Here is a 27,393-nt window from a genome sequence, read left to right on the forward strand (position 1 = left end):
TGTTGAAAAGAGAGAATATTACGATTACGTTTAAAGAAAATAAATACTATACTAATTGGATACCCCTCCTTCATGAATTACACATCATGTTCAAGTGCTCTGCAGCAAAGGTACGCTATTTAAAAAGTACAAATGTAAAGTATCATTATTTTTATGACACAGTGCATAAAATCATCTGAAAAATACCTCCTTTGAGGGGTTAAATACCTCCTATCTTAAGACTTTAGTTTTGAGGCAAATTCCCTGGTGTCTGCTGGTAAGAAAATTCAGATGCACTAAGAAAGACTGTCTGCTCATCCTGTTGGTTCTCATAGCATAAAGCAGTTTGGAGTATTTGAATATTATGCAGTTTGAAATAACACAACTGCTTATGTGTAATTCTTCCACCCTTGATATGGCTAATATATTTACAGTGTAGGACATAACTAACTATTCCATATCCACATTTACACTTGCAAATGACCCTCACTATGCTTTAGTATCGACGGAAACTTACAAACTAATGGGTACAAAAAATGAGGGTAGAAGAAGATTCCCAGGGAACTAAGTATTTTCAAAAAGTGACACTTGATTAATGGGACCAAATGAGTCATTCAGCACTCATTTTTAATATTTAATCGGAAATTTCCCAATGCACAGGCAAAGGTGTGCATTTCTAGGCTTCTGAGTATTTCTGCATATTTGCAGATCTTCTTTTAAATCACTCAAGTTTCACAGGCTTTTGAGAAGAGCACCCAAACTATAATCTCATTATTTACTTTTTTTTTTAAATTGGAAAATACAGAACAGGGGAAAAAAAAATAAAATTTCAGGTTTTCCTTCTCATGACTATATATGTTAAAAATTCACTCTACAAAGAGGAAAAAAAAGCAAGGGTTTATTTCCTACAATTTAATTATGCAGTCAAGATAGCAAAATGAGTGGATGCTTGTTACCTCCAATTCCCACATCTTTCTCCTTCATTAAATAATTCATTGACTGTCCTTATGGGAAAAGGTCAGAGAAATAAAATGTTATGTAGATTTAATGAAAATCTCCTCGTTCACTTTATACATAACTTCCTTTAAGTGGAGGCAGAGATTAAAATTAAAATAAGCACTGCAATTAGTCTGAAAGCAAAACGACCTTTCATGATTCACTTGCCATTTATAAAATGTATAGTGGAATTACTGAGCATTTGAAGATTGTCTCCTACAAATTCCTCTCAAGGGAAATTAGGACATTTTTATTGCTCCATCAGCATTTATTGCTAAGAGAAACTTCTAATTAAACCCGATAACAGTATATCATGTGGCTGCTAGAGTGTCACTCTCTAAGCTTGGGTTACATCTCACGTACCATAAAAATAGTGTTGGAACTCATGAGGAACACAACAGAAGTTTTAAAATTGACATATCAAATATACATTTTATTGGCCTGCATGTCTCAGGTTGTTATTAAGAGCTATACTTCATTTTATAGAAAAATACAGTCACACTTAATTTACTTCCTTCTCAAGGCAATAGTTCGTTCTTCAACTTCTAGCAGATAAGATCTTTACCACATTTTGAGTCAATGATGTTGTCATATGCAGTGTTTGCCGTCTCTCTCCATATAAAACCAACAGACCAAAGCTGCTTTATTTTCTCCTAGGGATTAAAGCCTAATAAAGCCAGCGGCCACCAGGTGGACAGGAGAGACCGTGCAATGTTTTTGTGACTCACATACACATGGGTAACTTAGTTAAATGGGATATGATATCCTTTTCAACTCAATCATGTCTCTATAAAATGAAATTCTTCACGAAAAAAAGAGCAGTTTATAAACATAATTACTTAGTGTAATTCAACTGTGATACCTGAGTTACATCAAAGCTTACTAAGACAAAAATCACTAAATGAAATGTGGAACTTCGTTCATTAAGTCAAAACACGCCATTTCTTTTTCTTCTTCAACATAGATGTAATACTTTGCTCTACACTGTTATTTGTGAATTTATTTGTACAGCGATTCAGGGAACTAACTTACAATGACAACAGACTGAATCTGGCCCTAAGTTGTACATTTGGGTAGGAAACATGTGAGGAAAACATGCCGAACTGGGGAAGTTGGGGCTGTTCAGAGACCAGTGACTATTTGGGGAGGTAGGGGAGAGACATGACATGCACACTGGCTGGGAGAGAAATGTGAGATGAGAATATCTGACTTGGAAGTCCCAATTTAACTCGGAGGAAAATGGGAACAGAATGAAGTTTATGAACAAGGAGTGACATACGCAGAATTGGGGTATGAATCTGGCCACATTTGGTCCCATCACTCCTGGGTGTGTGAGGGAAAGGGGTCGAATGTAGGGGACATTTGTGAAACTTTTAAGACATATTTAAACAAGGTATGATGACAATTTAAAAATTATGACTGCCATTATTGTTGACTCATTGTCAGGATTAAAGGGATCCAGTTTTGTCTACTTTAGAATTTGTTCATCTAAGAAGGTAAGGAACACTTTCCCCCACAGTGAAGAGGAGATAAACTAAGGGTTCACGTACCAAAAAACTCATCTATTGTCAATGCTATTTCAGTGCGGGCCATAGACCTGGCTCATCTGCAAACTCTCTATTACCAGCTCAGGACCAGTTAAATAGAGAAATTTGAGACCAAGCATTTAGAAAACTTTTCAACAATTTGGCAGACTAATTCTAGATCTGTGAAATCTAATAATAAAAATTTTAAGCTTGCATTTTAAAATCTTTTTTAAAGGTGATTTAGTAAATAATTTCTGTTTTGTGTAAGTGTGGGTATGTCAAAAATAGTATGAGAAATAGTGATCTATGTGAATGTACGAGTGATTGACAGTGAGCCAGAAAATGAAATCTTATAGGAATGAGAGGAAGATGACATAAGATTCAGAGATGGGGATTTTAGGGAAGAGGAAGAGCGAATGAGTAACAAGAAGGAAATATTCCTATCAACCTCAGTATTATGAGCATGGGAGAAGTAGGACCACAGGGAAAGCTATTCAGAAGAGTCAGACCAAGAAAGCGAAGGAAATGCTCAGCGAGTGAAGAATGGAGAACTTTCAAGGCACTATAGGGTATTAGTCCGTCCAGCTTTCGAAGGCCCTGCCCATTGGTGTGCTCAGGATATCACCGACTTGCCACTCATGGGGAAAAATTGTGTCAACTGAGCATTTTATATCAGATCATATTACGATGTGACAAATTTTAAGTTATTTTGCTACCTAAATATAAGTAATGTAAACTGACAATTTAAATGAGGAAATTAGTGGAAGTGATGACTACAAATTTTAGGGGTTTGGTCAACATTTATTATTGCTAACATACATATGCAAAATGATCAAATGGATTTATATCACACAGGTTTTCATTTCTAAATTTTATATTCCTAGCTTTTTTCCATCTTTTCCATTTTGAAAATCAGAGTGATCATTTTAATACATTTTCACACTGGAAAGAATAACTTTTCTGTTTTAATTACAATGAAAACAGTTTCTGAAAATGCAAGGACTTAATATTTATCTACTGCAAAAACTGCTACTACAAATAGGCGAAAGACACGCAACAGAATACTCTTGTATACAATACACATTTAAATCTAACTAGTTACCTGTAATCTGTGCCATTCACAGGAGTCCATGTGTATGTCCTGTTTCCTTTGTCAATGTACCTCTACAAAAAAAGTTTGACATGGTTGTTACCATCTTATGAAATCTATGTGAATTTATATGAAAAGCTGAACACTAAAATCTGTTCATAAATTCTGTGGTCATTCAATACCCTCCCTCACAAATGTCTGATCTATTCTACATTATTTGTTCTGTTATGGGTGGGATTTGTGTGCGTGTGTGTCTGTGTGAGTAAAGCAAAATTTTAGGACAAAAATAAATAGCTGTATCATGACTTTTAAAGACTTCCAAGTGCAAAATCATTTTCTAAAAAATAAATTTTAATAATAACACAGGACCAGGATATATTAGACAAGCCTCAGATATTTCCATACTAGAGTGTGTTTATGAGAAATTGGTAATATCAGGACATCAACACACTGTTTCTAGATCCAAATGTATGGTTAGCATATTACTGTTCTTAAGCCATTGTTATAGCATTTATCACAAGAGACTAATTACTTGGTACCACTGAAGGTCAGAAAAACAACTAAATCCACCAGGGAAAGGAAGTATAGAGCTCAATACCTTGATGAAAACAGAATCCTTCCTATGTCACTACTAAATACTAGTAAATAATCATTCTTTCTTCCATTAGGTACAGTGACGGCATATACGCATCTTCACATTTTACAATCATTGTTTAATTTAATCAACCCCTGGACAGAATACTGTTCTTTTCGATAATTTACTGATAACTTAAAAATACATAAATCTAAAAAATTTAAATTGGCAGGATGAAGGAAAATGTATGATGCCACATTCATTTTATAACAACCATACATGTTGCCTTATGTGTCAAATATTCCGCTGGTTTACTCAACGTGTGTGGAGGATGGAGGATGGAGGATGGAGGGAGGGAGAACAGGAATTGGTGAGGAGGTTTTTGCACTAGTAAAATTCTTAAAAAAGAAATACTGTTCATGTATTTCATACCACTCAGAAAAAATGGCAAATTAGTGTTGTTCAGCAAGTTAAAAAATAGTATATCAGATTAAGAAAATAAACATACAAGATAATGTTTTCTTTCAATATTATTAATAAGAAAAGTCTACAGGGGGTTAGATTATCAATAAGAAAAGTCTACATATTGGTTAGAGGAATTTACAGCAAACTGAAGGAGGAAAACATCAATGTGACTTAATACAAACAAAATTAATTTATAAGTTGAGGAAAGAATGTGTAGGTCAAAGAGTTCTTAGCAGAACAACATGGAAAAGTTGGTAGAACTGCTGAATGGTTTACATCTTTCCTCAAGGAGCGAGCAGGTAAAGAGCATGGCTAAAGTCTAAGTAAAGAGAATTGAAGTTTCGGGCGCCTGGGTGGCTCAGTCGTTAAGCGTCTGCCTTCGGCTCAGGTCATGATCCCAGGGTCCTGGGATCGAGTCCCACATCGGGCTCCCTGCTCTGCAGGAAGCCTGCTCCTCCCTCTCCCACTCCCCCTGCTTGTGTTCCTGCTCTCGCTGTGTCTCTGTCAAAAAAATAAATAAAATCTTTAAAAAAATAATAATTAAAAAAAAAAGAATTGAAGTTTCAACAATGACTGAAATTGATGTATATATACCTCCTCTTGTCTTCTGGTAATGGGAACTCCTAATGACATTAAATGAGAAAAGCCAAGTGCTAATGAAGGATCCTATTTGGAGCCTAGCTCCATCTTAGAAAAAGATCTGCTGAGGAATTCAAAAGAAATGTATACATTTAAAAAGGATGGCACTGTGAGGAAAAGGATATAAGTTATATAAAAACATTTAAAATTTTCAGGCTCCAAAGCCTCTGGATTCTATGTATTTTTCAAATACTCAAATATATGAATGTCTGTGTATTTACTCCACGTGCGACTGACAATGGATAGACACGCTGCTCATATACAGAGTTCTTCCTCATCAATATAAAATGATATGTTTATTACATATCTGTACCAAAGATTTATGGGTACAATTGTGTTACCCCTTGATTTAATTGCAGATTTAAATGCAAGGAATTATAACATAATGTGCATAAATAGTGAAGGAAGATAAGCTAAGCAAAAGTAAACAAATAACCAAAAAACCCCAAACCAAAATAATATATGAAACTCAACAATTAGAACATGTGCATGCACAAATCATTTAACACATATAGCTATTAAATATTAACTTCAACTCTGCATGATTGAAATGGCCTAAAAGAACATGCCACAACATTAAATCGGGTGCTCTATTTTCTATGATGATAAAAAATGGAGACATAAAATATAATTTTCAAGAACATACTGCTAATAATGTAAAACATCAAGAAACCTAAAGCAAAATGTTTTACAAAAATTAGAAAGAGTTACAAATATATTAAAAATATCCTTCAGCAAAGAAGGCCTTAGAAACATGTGTTTACTTGAGACATCTGTTTTACAGATGCTGCTTTAATAGGAAAGACAAACTACCAATATCATTATTGATCTATACATTTTATTTAAGAGTAAGCTTGACTTAATTCTTACCTCATCTTGAGATTTAACCAAAGTTCTAAATGTTTTTTCTCCATTCTCTCCGTCGATCATTTTATTTCGAATCTACAGGAAGATGAATAAAGTGATTTATTTCAAGTATTCAATGGACTACCAAAGGATGATTATTAAAGTACTGGTTTTGCAAGGTTTATACCTTACTTTAGAACAGACTGAATAAAAATAGTAGCATGGTTGTACTAAGAGTTGTAGTTGTTCTTCGGGAATATTCTTTTAAAAGTTACCACATTATAGTCACTTTAACATGTTTTAAAATAATAAAGGTATCCTTAATTAAGTATCTTCACCTAGTCATTAATTTTTGAAAGATAATTAATGAAAGAGTGGTCAATTACTTTATGAGACTGATTGAAATGAAACTGAACCATAATAGGTTCTATCACAGTCACTCAGCGGCATGAGGGTCCAAAGACTGCGCTCGGCAACCTTACATGATCCTGCTCTGTCATTTCAAGACATTTTATAATAAACATTCGTTAAACACCTAAGACATCCCAGCGCTGTGCCTTGGCCTTGGGTAGTACTGATAATTAAATTCTGTTGTTCTACAAGGAGGGAGTCAATGTGTAAAATGTGTAAAGCAAGTGCATATTAAAACACGCTGTGACAAATTCTAAAAGAAATACGGTGGCCTTTGCATGGATGAGAAGTTAATCCGTTTACAAGAATCTTAAAAATCTTTGCTCTGAACTGCAAGAGCCTGGTTCAAATCCTAGTCCTGCTACTTCCTGGCCGAATAACTGGACACAAGCTGTTTAACCCCTCTGGACCTAAAACATACCATCAGTACGACAAGTAATGATCATATAATAATAGTATCTATTTCAGAGGCTCTAGAGAATCCATGATTGACACATATTATGTACTTAATAAATGTTGTTACTTTTAATTATCCTGGAAGATCCTCTCAGAGGAAATGACATGCGATTTTGGTTCTGAAATAAAATAGAAATTTTCTGGGTTAAGTGTACTAAGACAAAAATGGCAGCTTTTCTCCTCACGTTGCTCATGGGGTGGGTTGGATGGTTAGATTCCTTCCAACTTTTCTTTCAACTCTATAGCAATGTCCTCAATCTCTAGGTTGTGTAGTGAAATGTACAAGTTCCCTTTGTACTGAAATACATAAAACATCTCTACCTATGGAATGAGAAAGAAACAAACTAATGTCACACCCAACTTAAAATATTGATTCCTTTCCATATGACCATTTGGATGAGAGAGCCCAGGACCTAGAAATTTTAAAGACCAAGAACATTCATCACTGTGTACATAGTACTTAGGAGAGAAGCTAACACAGCGAAGCTGCTCAGTGGATCCTGTGGAATGGATGAGCCTCGGCATCGGACCTGAGAGTACTGTCTAGGCGTACACTCACCTCCACCTTAATGTCGTTCTCTAATTCTGCATCAAGGAAATCCAAAGTTACTGGCTCCTGAGATTTGGGATTCTACACAGAAAATAATAATAATTAAGCATATGCGACATTGTAAAATGCTGCTGCATAAAAATAATTTAATGTATATTCAAATACGAAAATAATTCCATAGATGTTACTTACCTAAGGCATATTAAACAGCTACATAAACATATATGGGTTTCATATACATTTATTTTAAAATAACAATAAATAGGCTAGGGATTTGAGTTTTAGGTGTAGCGGGGAAATTCTAACTTACTGCCAACTGAAGACAGTTTCATTTCGAATGCTGTCTTAGATACTACATTTTAAAATTACCAGTTCTGTGGGAACAGGACACTTGAAGGTCCGCTCACAACTTTCTTTCCTTTAATTAGGATGGGAAACGAGCAAAATAAAGTCACGCGGATAACATATTTAGCAATTAGACAAAAGCAACATATAAGTAATACACACTCTTTATATTCTGTAAAAAGAAATTATATGAGGGACATCTTTTAGAAAGTATGTTTGAATTTGCTAAGTAAAACTAACTCTTCTAAACATAGTCTTCGTAAGATGCATAAAAAAAATCAGGTGCTTCAAATACTTGAATTTCAGAAATGTGACACTGTATTTTAATAAGTTAAATTAAGTAGATTTTACGAGATAAAATTTCGGGTCACGTCACAAGCACCTGAATAAAGATAAGTTACTGCAATGAAAATCTAATGAAAACAATAACCCCTGGGTTCACTAAACAGTCTCCTGCTTTAACACCCCTTACTACTGCTTCTTGCTGGTGGGCAATAATAAGGACAGCTAACTGGGGAACAAAGCAGATTCTTATTTTTTCATGAATATATCAAAACTGTTAGCCTGGCTAATTGACCTCAGATGACATTTAAACAATTCTGTCAACCATACAATGAGCTTATTCAATTATTTGATAAACAAAACACACCCGACGCTCTTATAACACCGCTAAGTAATAGAACATGCCATGACAGAATATCAAAGTTTATTACAATAATAAAATCCTAAGAGGCGTCTACAGTTTTACAACTACTTAATTTTAGAAACTGGGTTTTTAACGTTGACTAAAATACCACCAAAATGTGGTATTTAATGAGACAGAAGTAATAAATACAAATTATTCTGTATTAGTGCAAGGTCACTGGGATTTTAATGATCTCAGCTTCATGGGCTCTTCCAAAATATGTTCAGACTATCACTATTTTTTTTAATTTTTAATTTTCTTAAACCACCAAATGAGCCAGATCATTACTATTTTAAACACTGTTTTAGAAGGACGGACTACCCAAAACAATAATATTTAAAAATATGTTAAAACTAAACACTTATTTCAAATGCTGAATGACATTATATATGGCATGTGTTTATTTTAGAATTAAGAGAAAAATTCCTTCCTTCAAGGAATAACTCCATTTAAATAATGAAAGTTTATGATTCCCATGTTTTGATAAATCGGTATTCTTATCGGCAAATGAAAAACTCAACTGTGTCTGGAACTTTTATTAAAAAATATTCACTGCTCATGAGCTTGATATCTGGAATCAGAAGTTTCTAGAATATTGAAAGTATCAGATTGTTTAATAGGTGATAATACTGACCATTGTTTGGACAGCAACATATTGCCTCAGAAGCAAATATTCATTTGAAATGTAGCATATTTCATAAGGAGAAAATAAAAATCAATATAAAAAATAATTATAATCCTTTACTTAAGAAACCGAACCAAGGAAATCATTAAAAAAAGGATACTCTAAAGTGGACATTATTCAGAACTGCTTCTTTAAAGTCCCCTGAAAGAAATCATCTTCACATAAACACTGTAACAGCATTAAAAATTAACACACTCACTGCAAAACAAAGTCAAGATGATAAAAATGATAAAATATAAACATAAATAAGAATATTATCTTACATGCAATGGATAATGCATAGCATGACCAGACCCAAACAGCATGCAGGGACGAGGCATTTTCAGGAAGAATTGGCAATATGAAGATCATGTCCCAATCCAACATATAAAGACACAGAGAAGAAAATGAAATCATAAAAGCAAAATGTCAATGCATAACTTGTACTTTTTAAATGGCAATCTGGCTGACCATTTTTTAAAAGACGAATCACAGGCACAGTAACTGAAAAATCCAAAAGCAGAATCTTCTAATAAAAAAATAGCATCAAGCAGCCTTGAGAAGTGGAATCAAGTCCCTTCTGTCCCAATACTTTTGTTTGATATTTTAATATCTAACATTCCTCATGTGTAAAATTTTAATATCAGCTGGCATAAAGACACACCATTTGTAGAACTAAAATAGGCAGAATGCTTTTACACAAATTTTTAATGGAAATACTTAGTAGTATGATGAAAAATACTACCTATTTCAAAAAATACTCCCCAAAATTCAAGTCTTGTATGGTTGCCAGTTTGCCATTTGAGGTTTCCTTAGAAGGAAAACAAAAATAAAACAAACCATTTTTCAGGTTGTTTATTTTCAAATTATATCATAATATTTACATGCAATATTTGAAAGTACTATAAAAATGAAAATTCACTAAAATGTACACAAATGAAGATAATACACAAAAGAAGCATGCAAGGAGAGTAATGTAAAACAATTTAATAAAACAATATAAGACATAAATAGAATTTTAGCCTCTACGGGAATCATAAAAGCTACGAAGTCTGATACAATATAAAGATCAGACTGCACAGAACTCTAGAGCTACAAGAAAATTGAAGCTTCTTAATCCAGTGTCTCTGCACTTTAGAAGAACCTGGAAAACTTGAAATACTATTCATTAACCTGGGTCCCATCCCTGGTCATATTAAATCAGAATTTTCAGGAGAGGGAACTGGAGATCAACATGTGTATTTAATTTCCTGGGGGAATATACAATGTAGGGTAAAAAAAAAAAAAAAGTTCTTAGTTCAATTTTCCTGCTTTTCAGGTTAAGAAATTAAAGTAAAATGGGGTTTAATGAACTACTCAAAGACAAAGTATTAGCTATAAATACAACTAATTTAAAATTCCGTTTTACTAATTCATAGTTTAATAATCTCTTCTTACTATCATACTACCTCTCCATTATAATATCACTAACTTTAAAGCAATGATAGACTTACATATAAAACATTAAGTCATACTGAACTTCCTTTGGAATTTGAAATTGTCTTACTGTACTAATTCTCTTACTATAGTATACTAAACTGGAGGAAGTATCTTTCTGATTATTTTTAGTGTGATTATAGAAATATGCATACATAAAATAACATTTAAATTTTGTTAACAGGGGCGCCTGGGTGGCTCAGTCATTAAGCGTCTGCCTTCGGCTCAGGTCATGATCCCAGGGTCCTGGGACGGAGCCCCGCATCAGGCTCCCTGCTCGGTGGGAAGCCTGCTTCTCCCTCTCCCACTCCCCCTCCTTGTGTTCCCTCTCGCTGTGTCTCTCTGTCAAATAAATAAAATCTTTCAAAAATAAAAAATAAATTTTGTTAACAAAAGAGAAAAGCTTTTGCCATGAGCTTGTCAGGCAATAAAAATTCACATTTATTTGCAATTCTGGACATGTTAATTAGCTTAAGGGAAACTTCTCTAACCTCTAATCCCAAAATACTTTTTAGAAATTCGAAGAAATTTTGGCTTAAATTTTATGGTTCACAGAAATTACCACATCAGAATTGCATTTTAATTTCCACTTAGAAGTTAATTTTACAAGCAACTGTTAGGATTACATGGATTTGACACTAATGTGACAATATTTAAGAACAAAGTCATTTTTAGAAGCCATCTCATTATGATTGCACCCTCTGCCATCATTAATAACATTTTTGCTCCAGTTTATTGAGAAATGATGCTCATCTCCAACTCATGCTCTGGAAGCTTGAGGTCAGGAAAGGCAGCATTAATCATATGCTTTTAGGAAGAGAAGCTTAATCTCAACTCTGATTTAGCAAATTTGAAGGCACTGCTAACTTCATTCACAGTTACCTGAACACTGGGTCTCCTTTTTCTTAAATTAATTGTTGGTATACCTACACCAATAGGCTGAAGCAACAGAAAGATGGTAATTCATCATGCTACATGTCAACACAGGTAAGGCTTCTATCCTACAATCCATTTTGATCAGATATTTCCTTGATCAGAAACCGATTATCACAGAGTTCATGATGAGTCAACAAATAAAATGAAAGTTTAAAAATATTTGTGGTGAAAAAAAAATTTATGCTAGTAAAAATACTCAAAAAAATGGTTAGCAAAATGACTTCAAAGGTAGCGGGAGGGGAAGAATGAAGCGGGGGAAATCGGAGGGGTAGACGAACCATGAGAGACGATAGACTCTGAAAAACAAACTGAGGGTTCTAGAGGGGAGGGGGGTGGGAGGATGGGTTAGCCTGGTGGTGGGTATTGAGGAGGGCACATTCTGCATGGAGCACTGGGTGTTGTGCACAAACAATGAATCATGGAACACTTCATCTAAAACTAATGATGTAATGTATGGGGATTAACATAAGAATAAAATTAAAAAAAAAATGACTTCATATTTTCCTTTTATTTTTTCTCCAAAGAAATACGTATTTGGGAAGTGAGAAAGGTAGTTTGCCTCTGACAACTTTTATGCTGATTCCAAAAAAAAAAAAAAAAAAAACCCAAACCAGCAAATTTTAGAATTTACATGATTCAAATGTGTTCAGATATAAATATTATAGGATTCTGAAAAGTGTTAATAGTAAACCCTTAAAATGTGTGCCTTTGTTTTCTGAAGTGTTACCAAATGTTGTATCTGTGGAACTAAAGGAGAATTTAATCCTAACACTGTAAACTTATTGTATTTTTTTTGTAATTTTCATAGACTTATTTTAAATACTGACTTCTAAAATGTAGATTATGTACAGTTTCCTGTACAATAAATATTTCTTAAGATTGACCAAAATTAGGTATCTAGTAAGCATACCTGATCTGGTAATTTTTATGAAACAAAATGGAAGCAATTTAAAATGCATTTGGAAACAAAGTATAATACATAATCCAGTATTTGTCAAAATGTGGTCATGGTAGAGACAGTACACTTCAAGAAGATAAATAATGATTCCTTAGAAAATTAGATAAGCAAAAGGTTTATAGCCACTTTATTTCCTGTTATAAAGCCTTTTTAAAGGATACTCATACTGCCTTCTACAAACTACAAAATTGTACTGAAATAATTTAAGATCATTGTTTTAGGAAGCAAACACAAGGCATTCAGCAAAGAATATGTGTAATAACACTAAACTTTGCCCTTGTTAAATAAGGGATACTATGAAAACAGAGCATTATCTTCCTTTATTTCTACTGGTATATTTCTGATAGAAGGATTGAGAATAATTTTGTTAGTACACTAGCTGTTACCATATTGGTCCTTTGTACTTGTCAATTTCTAAAACCATTGGCTCATACTGTATCATCCTTTTATGAGGTTCTTTCTTCTACCTGTATAGCATGCACCATCACCCACACAATAGAAATCATCATGTTTAACCTAATGATGAGAATTCACAAGCACATTTAATTCACAAGCATGAGTTTCAGAAAAAAGAATACATTGATTGTTCAAACATATTTTAATGGTTTTATAAAATAGCATTTTCTAAATATCTTTGCTGCATACTTGCTTATAATAATTTCCTGTATAAAAATATGAAAAGCTGACATACTGCTGAAGAAAAGTCACTTGGGCTGTAATAAGAGTTTCTAGAGAATTTATATTCTCATTGTAATTTTATGAGTTTTAGTAAATTATTCCAAATCTGAGCCAAATGTATGTTGACATCAAAGAGTAAAAAAATTTTCTCCATAAATACTGGTTATTAGAAGAATGTATAAAAGGGGAAAATCTTTTTCAAATTACTGCCTCTAAGTGATAGATTTATATCTTTATATTGTGTGTACATTATTCTCATTATTCTTATTTTTTTGTCTCAATAATAAAGTTCCTTTTGGGGAAGGGGTTAAGAACTACAATCATAAAAATGGGGATCCTTCACACCCTTGAGCATATAACATTGTTACTGCTTTTAAATCACTTCAGTTGTGGAAATATAAATGAAAATATACTGTATATATAAAGACCAAACAATAATGAAAATTTTTAAAAAATCTTAAATAAGATTTAAAAAGATAAAAATTTTCAACTGTGACAAAATCACAGACTGTTTAGCTAATCATAAATAACTCTATTAAGAAGAACTTAACGCTGTGATACTCATAATAATGGGAAGAAATGCCTATAGCATTTATAATAATAAAAAAAAACGCTTGAAAAATAATGCAGAGTGATCAGCAGCTACATTTGATTAGCTAATATTTAGATCACGATGGATTTTATATGGAAGTAAGTTCCAAAGTGAGAAGAATTAAAATCAACACATGTATTGTAACCACTTAGTATGGTTTTGTATTCAATATTAATGGTTCTTAATTATCATTGATTTGAATATTTAGATGACTCAACATTAAATGTATGTGTGTGTTTATGCACCTACTTGTGTATGCCCTAAGATATCACTAACATGAAATACCCATGACGGAGAAAAAGATGGTAGTAAACCTAAATTCAGATATATTTCCCTCCAGCATGGGTTAAAGTATCTTCAGTATCATCTTCAAAGTTAAACAATAACTTGAAGATGTTTATAAATTACAATTACATAATATAGGAAGATTCTGCCACTTTTTGCCTCTAGATAAATATATATTCACCCCACCTGTGAAGCACTAATGGACAGTGAAATAAATTTGAGGAGATATACAGGAAAATATTTTATATCTTGGCATAAAGATTAGGATAAAATAGTTTATCTAAGGGATTTTATCTCTTTTGCACAACTCCCTGATGAATAAACACTTCCTATTTCTGAAGCCCATCCCGTGGAGTTTTACTTAACTGAATTTCATTTAAGTTTTATAAGCCTGCCCCAAAGTAGAAAGACAAATCCTCTGGGAGATGAAAAGGAGAGATAATTACCAGAAAAAAGGGTGTCGGAACATGTGGCCTGAGCATAGAGGAACATTACTTCTATTTATCAGGTTCACACCCATCTGGGGCCATCTCCTCACTACCTTCCAGCCTTAATCACAACCCCAGGTGGGATGTGTGAATTTAGGCACGGGAGGATAATGGTTGTCTTTGAGGTGTGAATACTGGATAGTTAAATATTTGATAGGAATATGGGATAGCTAAATTAGTAAGAGAAAATGAAAACTGCTTTCACACTTTCATATATTATAAACTGTGGTCTTGTCATCCATTAACATAATAGATATAACATTCTTGTATATTTACTGCTATATAGTGAGTTTAAAGATGACAAACCTATTAAGAACATTAACCATTAATTTTACAGAATTGCATGAGTCACTGTAAACACATTATATACATACCTTTGGCTGAAGATTTGGATGTAGTAAAACATAACCATTAGGATCAATCGCAAAATAATAGCCATTGGGGCACAGCTGGGGAAAAAAAAAAAAAAACAACCAGAAAACTTTCAGTCTGAATCACAATCAGAAATCACATTCTTTAAAAGAAAAAATTCTTAAATAATACATTTTAAAGCATGAAGAAAGATAACATGGTATCTTTATATTTTAAGATCCTTTTTAACGTTTAGCTCCTTTGTGAAGTTAAATGCACATGATTTTTGAGAATTACTCAAATGCTTTATAGACAAGTTAAATCAGTACAAAGCTCTAAAATGAAAAAGACACCCAAAGAGTAAATTTCATCTTACTGTAAAACGCGGTGTTAGTCGTTTAATGTCTTCCAAAGACACATCAACTCCCATCACACCAAGAATCAGCTGGTTCTATAAGAAGATAGCAAAAAGGAAGTGTATCTTATATCAAAAATGCATATATTTCTACACAATTAATATATGCTCATCCTTTTGCTTGACAATAGGTGTATTCCATACTAGCTAAAACATGTATAAGGGTGAGACACTTATATCAGTCTACAATGATTCTCACCTCTGTTTACCCACAACTGTATCATTAACTTTAAAAAATGAAATCTTGGTAAGTACAGCTAAAACAGAAAAGATAGGAAATTTTTATTTGATGCCTCTTGTACTCATTATCCCTAATACTTATTTTAATTGCTTCTGTACAGTCAGTTGTAGCTGTGTGTGTATGAGAGTACTCTGTGACTCTGTGGTGTACTATGATTAAAAAAATCACAGAAATGTTCAGCCTGAAGATATCAGTAATGTGAAATGAGAAAATAATGGTTTTGGTTTTGTTTTTGTTTTTATTTGCTATTGACAGTGCCTGCATATGTGTAATTATCCTGAAAAGTATCTGACCTCACTGTAATAAAATAGCAGAAACCCTCAAAACTGTTTCTCAGGGCTGGTAACTTCTAAATACCAAGCAATGGGTATCAAAACTTTAGTTCCAACTCAACAAGGCTATGTGGCAAACTGCTATCATAATCTTCCCTGGGACATTAAAGATGAAAATGGTATTAAAACTTAGAATCAGGAATTTTTGTTTTAAATAGAATTATATAAATTATAAAATAAAATGTTACAAAGAAAATTATAAAATCCACTCAATAGTTATTATGAGAACACTGTGAATTTTGTGTAGGTACACAGGGAGAGAGAAAGTTATGTCAAGAACTATTTTCTTTTGCCAGGGACCAATCCTACTCTAAGCAGAAATTCCTAATTAAAGCATTTCCTTAAACAGTCCATCTGAGGAGTTAGACAATTACTCTTTATGGGTTAAATTAGTTAGAACCCACAGATATTTAATAATGATAATGGTTTCCCCAAGAGAAATAACTAATGTCTTTGATGGCCACATTATTAAAATAAAGAGTTCAAGTGAAATTTATAATAACTGAACAAATAAATGCAGTAGACTTTATTATGCCATAAACTGGAAATAAAGTTCTTTCCCATCTGGAATGTCAACCAAAGCATAAAATGAGTATTTAGTATTAAAAAAATCTTAATTTCTCCTGCAATCCCAAATTCTTTCTGATGCAAGCTAAGAAACAAGAATGCAACCCTCCCTCAAAATCAGGAGTATTTGAAAAATAAGGAATGGAATTTAATAAGTACAAGATACGGACTTTTCAGAACTTTAAGTTGTTAGTATCTTATTGCATTGACAATATTACCAGTGCTGCAGAAATCAACACTGTTAGGAAATTCATGAAGTATTTTTCTTGAATCTTAAAAAATAGAAAAAAAAAATGGAGACCTATTCATTTTAAATCAGATGCTTAAATTATGTGAGGATAAAAAAAACCCCACTGTTTGAATGGGAGTTGGAGGAGGAATGATTCAAGAAATATACCTTTATACACCGGCTACAAACATCACCATGGTTTTGTTCTTTGGATTTTTCTTTCTGAGCTCCAAGGATAACTCAGACACATTTAAAAAAAAAAAGGGGGGGGGAGGGGGAACACCACAGTATTGCCCATTTATCATGTAATTCCTCCCAGAGTCTGAACTTGTGTTCTCATCAGTTCATAGTTAAATAGAGTTAAGTTGACTCCTGGCTCTGGGGAAACAGAGAACTTGACCTGCATTTCCTTTTTCCCAGGTGGTTATCATATAAGCAGCTGTTCCCTCTTACTTCTGGTCTCACAAGACAGTTACACTGTATGTATTTCCTTATAGAAATATCTTATCCACACTCAGCTTCAACGTCACCGTTTATCATTTATTATTATTAATTTTATCAATTAACTTTTAACCTTCAAGTTTGTCTTATTTTCAACTTGGCCCGTTATGTTGAAGACCGGAAGAGTTCCAGTAATGACAAGTCCTAGTTCCTAAAAATAGATTCACAAAGAAAAGGCAAGTCAGAATTACAATTTAAACTTTGTCATTTTGCAGTAGTCTCTGGTATCCGACACTGCATTTTATGGTTACATTATAAAGAGACACAAAGAATTATTAAAGAATTTTGAAAGCTTTTAAAAAACTTTTATTTTTATTAAAAAAAATCAATAATCAGAATCGATTAGGCAGCTCTTGAAGCATGTGACATCTAAAATAACAGCTTAAGAGGGCATTGCGAATAACGTAAAAAAAAAAAATAAAAATCAAATGACACTAAATATTTCAGTCACCCTGCCCTTGCACCCTTCTGTTTACAGTGATAGTTTACCTAATATCACAGGATTCCATGAGGAGGGTGATAATAAAATACTGTTTCATAGGATTTATTTGCCTTCCTTTTGGTAGCTTCATTCTTAATTCTTTCATGCCCTAAGCCAAAGGCCTCATTATACATCACAGATGTATAGCAGGATAAATAGAAGAAACACGCTATCAATACTGCATTTCTGCAATAGTCTAGGTAAATACTATGCTGTTCTAAATGCTCCTCAATACCCTCCAAAACAAATAGTGTTTTTTGACAAAGTCAAATAATATAGCCAACTGCAAGCATCGAAGCCAACAGTCTGGTCATGGAGCAAAATAAACATGAACAAAAATAATGACCTAGTGTTAATCGGCATGTAGATAATTTCAGATATTAAATGAATCCGTGGAGATTAGTTGAAATAAACTGATTTTCAAGTCAGAGGTTGTGTTTTGTTTTTTTTTTATTACTGCTATCTACAGCAATTATATATTTTTTACCATCATTTCATGTCAAAACTACATTTCCCAAAGAATCACTCTTTAAAATGATTAAAATTATTGCTGAAAATTTCAAATTTGCTGAGAAAATATTAGTTATCTCCTTGTGAATAATGACCCCAAATCCAAATCTCATGACCCTTGTTCTAATTCCAGAAGCAGCGTGGCTTCATGGAGAAAATGTCTTAGGCAATAGTTGATCATCGTGCATGTGGGATGCCCAAAAACAATGGGAACTGAACTAATGAAGAAGGACAATCACATGGAAGCTTTCAGCAGAACAAGATATGAAACTGTTTGGGACAAATACAATTAAGGAAACAACTACACATAATTGGTGTATGATGATATACATGTTGGCTCTCCATTTAGTTCTAAGCCAGAATATTCAACAATGAAAACATCCTTAAATATGCAAATTCACATTCGCAATAAAAACTTTCCACCTCAATAAAGTCAGATTATAGATAACGCATAAAACTTGTTTCCAAAACCTAATTCAGCACATATTCCTTTTGGAGAAATTTTTGAGTTACAATGTATATGCATAGTTTTATTGAAATGCTAGCATGACACATGATAAAGTATATATGGATACATTTTCTGCACATCACATTTGCATTTATATAGAGTATGGTAATTTGCTTCTAATATTACCATATTTAGAATATGGTAATATCTACCCTAAAATGAGATACTAGACTTCTAACATAGGAGACACGATCATCGACGAACTCAATGGTGCCCAATTTCTATTCTCTCATTTACTAATAGGACAAAAAATTTGTACTCTATTCCTAGACGCTGTGCCAGTCTCTAGAGAACAAAAAAGAGAAATAAGACGTGATTTCTGCTCTCCTGGAATTTATCTGATATTTGTGTTTTCTTGATTCCAACTCTCTTCATCTCTCTCTTTTTGTCCAAAGAAGCTCACTTTATCTCTCAAATAAAAGGAACCTTCCACAACGTTGTCCCAGTCTTGTTTCTGTTCTCATCTCCCGTTAGCTCCAAAAATGACTGAGGTAGTATTTTTGCAACATACCCAGCAGTTGCTCAACTCATACCACACCCTTTTTGTGTGGTTTCGCTACTCCCCACCAATTGCAGAAATCTCACCTGGACTTACACGTTCAGCTAAACTATCACCATCTTTTTAACCTCACCCTACACCATCCCCAAATACATGGCTTCTTTCTTCTGAATTTCCAGAGTTCTTTTCATTTTTCTCATTATATTTTTTACATTTTGTCTTGGAATATGTTTACCACTTTTTTCTTAATGTAACCACAGCACATACTGAGCAGCATATATAGTAAATCTTCTACATGCAGAGATTATAGACATGTAATTAGAAATACAAGACAGTCACTTTTCATTCTCATTAGTACAAGAATGCTCTATGTGTCCACTGACTAGCCAATTCCTGTGACTTTTTTTTTTTCTTGTTTTACATTTAGTTCCAGCTTACTGAACAGTGCGTTTAGAACCAAAACCTATTCCTAACATCATCTGTGCTATCAGTAAGAACCTTACCAACAACGCAGATGTGCTGGTTAATGAACTTTTGGTCATAGGAAATCCTAGAGGGCATAATTATTGACTCCTTCTATCATACCCTGTCCTGTGATGGATTTGGAAAAATGAAACATTTTGACCATAGCTTTAGATGACCATGTGACCTTAAATAAATATGTGATGTCAAAGGAGCACTGGATAGTAATTTTAGCTAGGGTTTGAGGTAAGCAAGCTTCACTTTATCTTTCTTAGCATGCAAAGCTGCTGTTAATAGTGCCTATTTTTCTTCCAACTTCCTGTATATGTTTATTTTACAAGAACCAAATGATAAGTAATTCTAAATGGATTGCATTTTGCCCTTTGGGGTCATCGCTGCATTCAGAAAAGTAGTATCAGCATATAATTGTACTCCAAGTAGGAGAAAGGGTTACTGAATCAGCATTTACTTTTCAGGGCTCAGTATTCTGGTTCTCTCTGATATATTACATTAGTCAAATCATCAATTAAGTCATCTCATCAAGATTAAGCCTATGAATATATATGCCCCTAACATGGGAGCAGCCAATTATATAAGGCAATTGATAACAAAAGCAAAGAAACACATCGACAACAATACAATAATAGTGGGGGACTTTAACATCCCCCTCACTGAAATGGACAGATCGTCTAAGCAAAAGATCAACAAGGAAATAAAGACTTTAAATGACACACTGGACCAAATGGACTTCACAGACATATTCAGAACATTCCACCCCAAAGCAACGGAATACACATTCTTCTCTGGTGCCCATGGAACATTCTCCAGAATAGATCACATCCTAGGTCACAAATCAGGTCTCAACCGGTACCAAAAGATTGGGATCATTCCCTGCCTATTTTCAGACCACAATGCTTTGAAACTAGAACTCAATCACAAGAGGAAAGTCGGAAAGAACTCAAATACATGGAGGCTAAAGAGCATCCTCCTGAAGAATGAATGGGTCAACCAGGAAATTAAAGAAGAATTAAAAAAATACATGGAAACCAATGAAAATGAAAACACAACTGTTCAAAATCTTTGGGATGCAGCAAAGGCAGTCCTAAGAGGAAAGTATATAGCAATACAAGCCTTTCTCAAGAAACAAGAAAGGTCTCAAGTGGACAACCTAACCCTACACCTAAAGGAGCTGGAGAAAGAACAGCAAATAAAGCCTAAACCCAGCAGGAGAAGAGAAATCATAAAGATCAGAGCAGAAATCAATGAAATAGAAACTAAAAGAACAGTAGAACAGATCAACGAAGCTAGGAGCTGGTTCTTTGAAAGAATTCACAAGATTGATAAACCCCTGGCCAGACTTATCAAAAAGAGAAGAGAAATGACCCAAATCAACAAAATCATGAATGAAAGAGGAGAGATCACAAGCAACACCAAAGAAATACAAACAATTGTAAGAACATATTATGAGCAACTCTATGCCAGCAAATTAGATAACCTGGAAGAGATGGAGGCATTCCTAGAGATGTATCAACTACCAAAACTGAACCAGGATGAAATAGAAAACCTGAACAGACCTATAACCACTAGGGAAATTGAAGCAGTCATCAAAAATCTCCCAAAAAACAAAAGCCCAGGGCCAGATGGCTTCCAGGGGAATTCTACCAAACATTTCAAGAAGAATTAATACCTATTCTTCTGAAACTGTTCCAAAAATAGAAACAGAAGGAAAACTTCCAAACTCATTTTATGAGGCCAGCATTACCTTGATCCCAAAACCAGACAAAGACCCCATTAAAAAGGAGAATTACAGACCCATATCCCTGATGAACATGGATGCAAAAATTCTCACCAAAATACTAGCCAATAGGATCCAACAGTACATTAAAAGGATTATTCACCATAACCAAGTGGGATTTATCCCTGGGCTGCAAGGTTGGTTCAACATCCGCAAATCAATCAATGTGATATAATACATTAACAAAAGAAAGAACAAGAATCATATGATCCTCTCAATAGATGCAGAAAAAGCTTTTGACAAAGTACAGCATCCTTTCTTGATCAAAACTCTTCAGAGTATAGGCATAGAGGGTACATACCTCAATATCATAAAAGCCATCTATGAAAAACCTACAGCGAATATCATTCTCAATGGGGAAAAACTGAGAGCTTTCCCCCTAAGGTCAGGAACGCGGCAGGGATGTCCACTATCACCACTGCTATTCAACATAGTATTGGAAGTCCTAGCCACAGCAATCAGACAACAAAAAGAAATCAAAGGCATCCAAATTGGCAAATAAGAAGTCAAACTCTCACTCTTTGCAGATGATATGATACTTTATGTGGAAAACCCAAAAGACTCCACCCCAAAACTGCTAGAACTCATACAGGAATTCAGTAAAGTGGCAGGATATAAAATCAATGCACAGAAGTCAGTGGCATTCCTATACACCAACAACAAGATAGAAGAAAGAGAAATTAAGGAGTCGATCCCATTTACAATTGCGCCCAAAACCATAAGATACCTAGGAATAAATCTAACCAAAGAGACAAAGGATCTGTACTCAGAAAACTATAAAATACTCATGAAAGAAATTGAGGAAGACACAAAGAAATGGAAAAACGTTCCATGTTCATGGATTGGAAGAACAAATATTGTGAAGATGTCAATGCTACCTAGAGCAATCTACACATTCAATGCAATCCCCATCAAAATACCATCCACTTTTTTCAAAGAAATGGAACAAATAATCCTAAAATTTGTATGGAACCAGAAAAGACCCCGCATAGCCAGAGGAATATTGAAAAAGAAAAGCAAAGCCGGCGGCATCACAATTCCGGACTTCAAGCTCTATTACAAAGCTGTCGTCATCAAGACAGCATGGTACTGGCACAAAAACAGACACATAGATCAATGGAACAGAATAGAGAGCCCAGAAATGGACCCTCAACTCTATGGTCAACTAATCTTCGACAAAGCAGGAAAGAATGTCCAATGGAACAAAGACAGTCTCTTCAACAAATGGTGTTGGGGAAAATTGGATAGCCACATGCAGAAGAATGAAACTGGACCATTTCCTTTCACCACACACAAAAATAGACTCCAAATGGTTGAAAGACCTCAATGTGAGACAGGAGTCCATCAACATCCTAAAGGAGAACACAGGCAGCAACTTCTTCCTAGAAACATCGCCAAAGGCAAGGGAAGCAAGGGCAAAAATGAACTATTGGGACTTCATCAAGATAAAAAGCTTTTGCAAAGCAAAGGAAACAGTCAACAAAACCAAAAGACAACCGACAGAATGGGAGAAGATATTTGCAAATGACATATCAGATAAAGGGCTAGTATCCAAAATCTATAAAGAACTCATCAAACTCAACACCCAAAGAACAAAGAATCCAATCAAGAAATGGGCAGAAGACATGAACAGACATTTTCCCAAAGACGACATCCAAATGGCCAACAGACACATGAAAAAGTGCTCAATATCGCTCAGCATCAGGGAAATCCAAATCAAAACCTCAATGAGATACCACCTCACACCAGTCAGAATGGCTAAAATTAACAGGTCAGGAAACGACAGATGTTGGCGGGGATGCGGAGAAAGGGGAACCCTCCTACACTGTTGGTGGGAATGCAAGCTGGTGCAGCCACTCTGGAAAACTGTATGGAGGTTCCTCAAAAAGTTGAAAATAGAGCTACCATATGATCCAGCAATTGCACTACTGGGTATTTACCCCAAAGATACAAAAGTAGGGATCCAAAGGGGTACGTGCACCCCGATGTTTATAGCAGCAATGTCCACAATAGCCAAACTGTGGAAAGAGCCAAGATGTCCATCCACAGATGAATGGATAAAGAAGAGGTGGTATATATATACAATGGAATATTATGCAGCCATCAAAAGGAATGAGATCTTGCCATTTGCAACGACGTGGATGGAACTGGAGGGTATTTTGTTGAGTGAAATAAGTCAAACAGAGAAAGACATGTATCATATGATCTCACTGATATGAGGAATTCTTAATCGCAGGAAACAAACTGAGTGTTGCTGGAGTAGGGGGTGGGGTGGGAGGGATGGGGTGACTGGGTGATAGACACTGGGGAGGGTATGTGCTCTGGTAAGCGCTGTGAATTGTGCAAGACTGTTGAATCTCAGATCTGTACCTCTGGAACAAATAATGCAATATATGTTAAGAAAAAAAAAAGAAGAAGGTAGCGGGAGGGGAAGAATGAAGCGGGGGAAATCGGAGGGGTAGACGAACCATGAGAGATGATGGACTCTGAAAAACAAACAGGGTTCTAGAGGGGAGGGAGGTGGGAGAATGGGTTAGCCTGGTGGTGGGTATTGAGGAGGGCACATTCTGCATGGAGCACTGGGTGTTATGCACAAACAATGAATCATGGAACACTTCATCTAGAACTAATGATGTAATGTATGGGGATTAACATAAGAATAAAAAAAAAGATTAAGCCTATGAATAAATCTTAAGTACGATATTTACTATTTATAATTTTCACACTAGGAATAATTTTCACACTAGGAAGTAAAACTTACGTTAGACAAGTTATCTGAACTTAAGCTCTAGTGCTATTTTGAGCTGCATAATTCTTTGTTGTGTGCACGTGCATGGGGTGAGGGGACTGTCCAGTGTATTGTACCACTTTTAGTAGCTTCCTTGGCCTCTATCCACGAGATGCCAGTAGCCATCCCTCCCCATCCCAGTCACGACAAGGGAAAACATCCAGACATATATCCAAATGGCCTGTGAGTGGCAAAATCACCCCCAGTTGAGAACCACTGCTTTGAAAGATCAAAGTATGACCTCTATTAAAATTTCAATTGTACAACGGACAACTTGACATGTTTTTGTTACACTGCACCACGTCTGATCATTTCAATGGCTTATTTCCATAAAAATCTGGGGTTGAATTCGAAAGAAGATATTATATATAAAGAGGTTATTAGGTTTGTGATGATTTCAGAGTAGGGTAAGATTATTTGCCTATTTAATTGCGTGTACTTCTGAGCCTTGTTGGGTCTGACTTGAGTTGTGGAGGCTACGCATGCTCCTGCTAGCTGAAGTCTACTTTAAAAACCTTTCCTCAGATTTACTCAAAGTCTGCAGTCGCAGGTATACATTCATATGACTTTAGTATTTTTTTTACATAAAAATTCAAATGAAACAAGATGAAACCAGAGAGGGAGACAAACCATAAGAGACTCTTAATCTCAGGAAACAAACTGAGGGTTGCTGGAGTGGAGGGGGGGTGGGAGGGATGGGGTGGCTGGGTGATGGACATTGGGGAGGGTATGTGCTATGGTGAGCACTGTGAATTGTGTAAGACTGGTGAATCATAGACCTGTCCCCCTGAAACAAATAATACATTATATGTTAATAACAAAAATAAAATAAAATAAATTCATAATGTTATTGAAATGGCCACAAATTCAAGATCTGAGGTTTGCAATCCCATATTCTTAACAGATCACCTAAAAAATAAAGTAACACTTCATATCTGTGATTAGACAAGTCTAAGTTTTTATGTATATTATCTAAATTCTAGAAAAAAAGGTTGTGACAGAAGGACTTTTAGAAAGGGTTTAATGAATTGGAAGTGATAAATGTCACCTAGAAAGAAGCAGAAATAGCTATGTGCTTTTGTTAGGACAGTCTTTGGCTGAACAGCCAATCTCTTACCAGTGCATCCAGATACACATTTGTCCATTGAACTTGCTTAGCTTTGTCTCCTGCTAACACCATTGGTCTACCCAGAACATCCAAATATTCCTATTTATTAAAAAAAAAAAAAAAAAAAAAAAGGGTTAAGTGGTTGAAAAACAGAAATGCTGTACTAAAACAAAAACAAAATAACTCTACAGAAGAAAACTACCCAGAGTCAAAAATAAATATGGAATCAAAATTATTAAGAGAGTAAATCTATAATCATTTAATTCCTATTTTGGATATACCATAAATGGTATCTCTACATACTTTGAATCAATAATATTTAACTCATATTATTTATACAGTATATCTTCCCCAGTTTTTTTCTATTAACAATACATCCTTTTTTTGAGGTACAGCCAATGATAAGTGAAATACGTTCCTTGTAAATTGCTTTAGGTTAATCTAAACTATTTAAGGCTCTGTGATTTACTGGATGGAATCACACAAATGTGAAATAATAAAGCAGCCACATACTTGCTTTCATATCACAGATCGTTTGGCTGAAATTCAAAACTACATTTAAACATATCAAAAATAAATGAAATACTGTGCCAAGAGAGACATCAGAGTCAAGTGCAGCGCTGTTTCATTTCAACATAAAACACAGTCAGTATTCAGTTCCACAAATGCCATGTTATTTATGTTCAATTTTGACTTAGTCTATTTTGTGGATCCTCAGTTATGTTTAAAATTGAGTAATGATTTTAAATTATTTATGAATACGTAAAAATAATATACATTTAAATTAACTTTGTTGCTTCGATCTACGAGGTTATTTAACAGGCAAGTTTTAAACTGAATGGTTAAATGGGTGATGGGTATAAGGAGGGCACTTGTTAGGATGAGCACTGGGTGTTATATGTAAGTGATGAATCACTAAATTCTACTCCTGAAACCAGTATTACACTTTATGTTAACTAACTGAAATTTAAATAAAAATTTGAAAAAATAAAAAGAATTCAATAATTAAAAATAAAATAAAATAAATGGTTATAGAAAAATCATCTCCTTGTTGTAAGTTTATTTTAAATGGGTAAATAGATCTACAGGGGTTTTTTGGGACGTATCTAATTTCTGATTAGAATCTAAATTCTGATTAGAATCCTATATAATTTGTCCAGATTAAGTATTGCTTAATTTTCTTTGTGGTACATCTGCAACTTGAAGAAACTCACTTAAATGATCTGAAATAGAGCCAAGTTCAAGTTAAAATGAAACGAGATTGTCAGTAAATTTTCATTTTATTTTCGATGATGTTTTTAACATCTGAGAAGAGCAACATACACAGTTTTTTACCTGAGTTTTGGATATTTGAAAACACTTGGAACTTCAATGAAATAACAATCAATACATCACCATGATACTCATCATTTTGTTAGAAATACAGTATTATGGATCATTTTTTCATTTTCACCTATTTTATCCAATTGAGCATATTTAAAGAAGCAAAGAAACATCTTGTTCTTTGAAAAAATAATTTAAACAAAATTTAAATAACCATACCTGAGTATTGATTCTTATTGCTCCAATGGAAGGAATTTCATAATAATAACCTGAAACATATACATACATATTTTTTTTGTGTGTGTGTGTATATATATATATATACACACACACACACACACACACATATTACATTATAATACATGGCCACAAAATTATTTTAGGTCTTTGGAGGAAAAAGGAGCATTTTTTCACTTCTAAATGAGCAAACACTAACATATCAATACCACCAATAAATGTAGAAAATGTCTGATTACTGTATATCCCTAACAAATGCATAAGCTTTAAGAGAAATTTCACTATGTTTCTTATAAACTGTTATCAAATAAATGTGGTTTTTCTACCAAACAGTAGGGAACCTGGCTTCATTTAAAATACTTTATCACTGGAGAAATTATTAAAGATACATGATAATGGGTATCTGA

General features: G+C 34.2%; 1 protein-coding gene across 8 annotated transcripts in view; it reads right to left on the minus strand.

The window, feature by feature from the left end:
- The window catches only part of CACNA2D1 (calcium voltage-gated channel auxiliary subunit alpha2delta 1), a 506,844-nt gene that overhangs the window by 43,147 nt on the left and 436,304 nt on the right, over positions 1-27,393 (minus strand). For 3 of the 8 annotated variants that reach the window (XM_035020460.1, XM_035020461.1, XM_035020462.1), the window contains exons 14-22: positions 26,969-27,018; positions 25,436-25,525; positions 17,349-17,426; positions 15,367-15,441; positions 15,014-15,088; positions 11,585-11,641; positions 7,542-7,613; positions 6,140-6,211; positions 3,604-3,665 (exon numbers count right to left, since the gene is read on the minus strand). In XM_035020460.1, the coding sequence (XP_034876351.1) occupies positions 3,604-3,665; positions 6,140-6,211; positions 7,542-7,613; positions 11,585-11,641; positions 15,014-15,088; positions 15,367-15,441; positions 17,349-17,426; positions 25,436-25,525; positions 26,969-27,018 (631 nt within the window). Of the gene's footprint in view, positions 1-3,603; positions 3,666-6,139; positions 6,212-7,541; positions 7,614-9,510; positions 9,608-11,584; positions 11,642-15,013; positions 15,089-15,366; positions 15,442-17,348; positions 17,427-25,435; positions 25,526-26,968; positions 27,019-27,393 lie in introns of those variants that run through there. The other 5 variants (XM_035020464.1, XM_035020466.1, XM_035020463.1 and 2 more) reach the window with 3 other exon arrangements.

This window comes from Mirounga leonina, unplaced genomic scaffold (genome assembly GCF_011800145.1).
Source record: "Mirounga leonina isolate KUSES-001 unplaced genomic scaffold, KU_Mleo_1.0 Mir_174, whole genome shotgun sequence".
Taxonomy (NCBI): Eukaryota; Metazoa; Chordata; class Mammalia; order Carnivora; family Phocidae; genus Mirounga; species Mirounga leonina.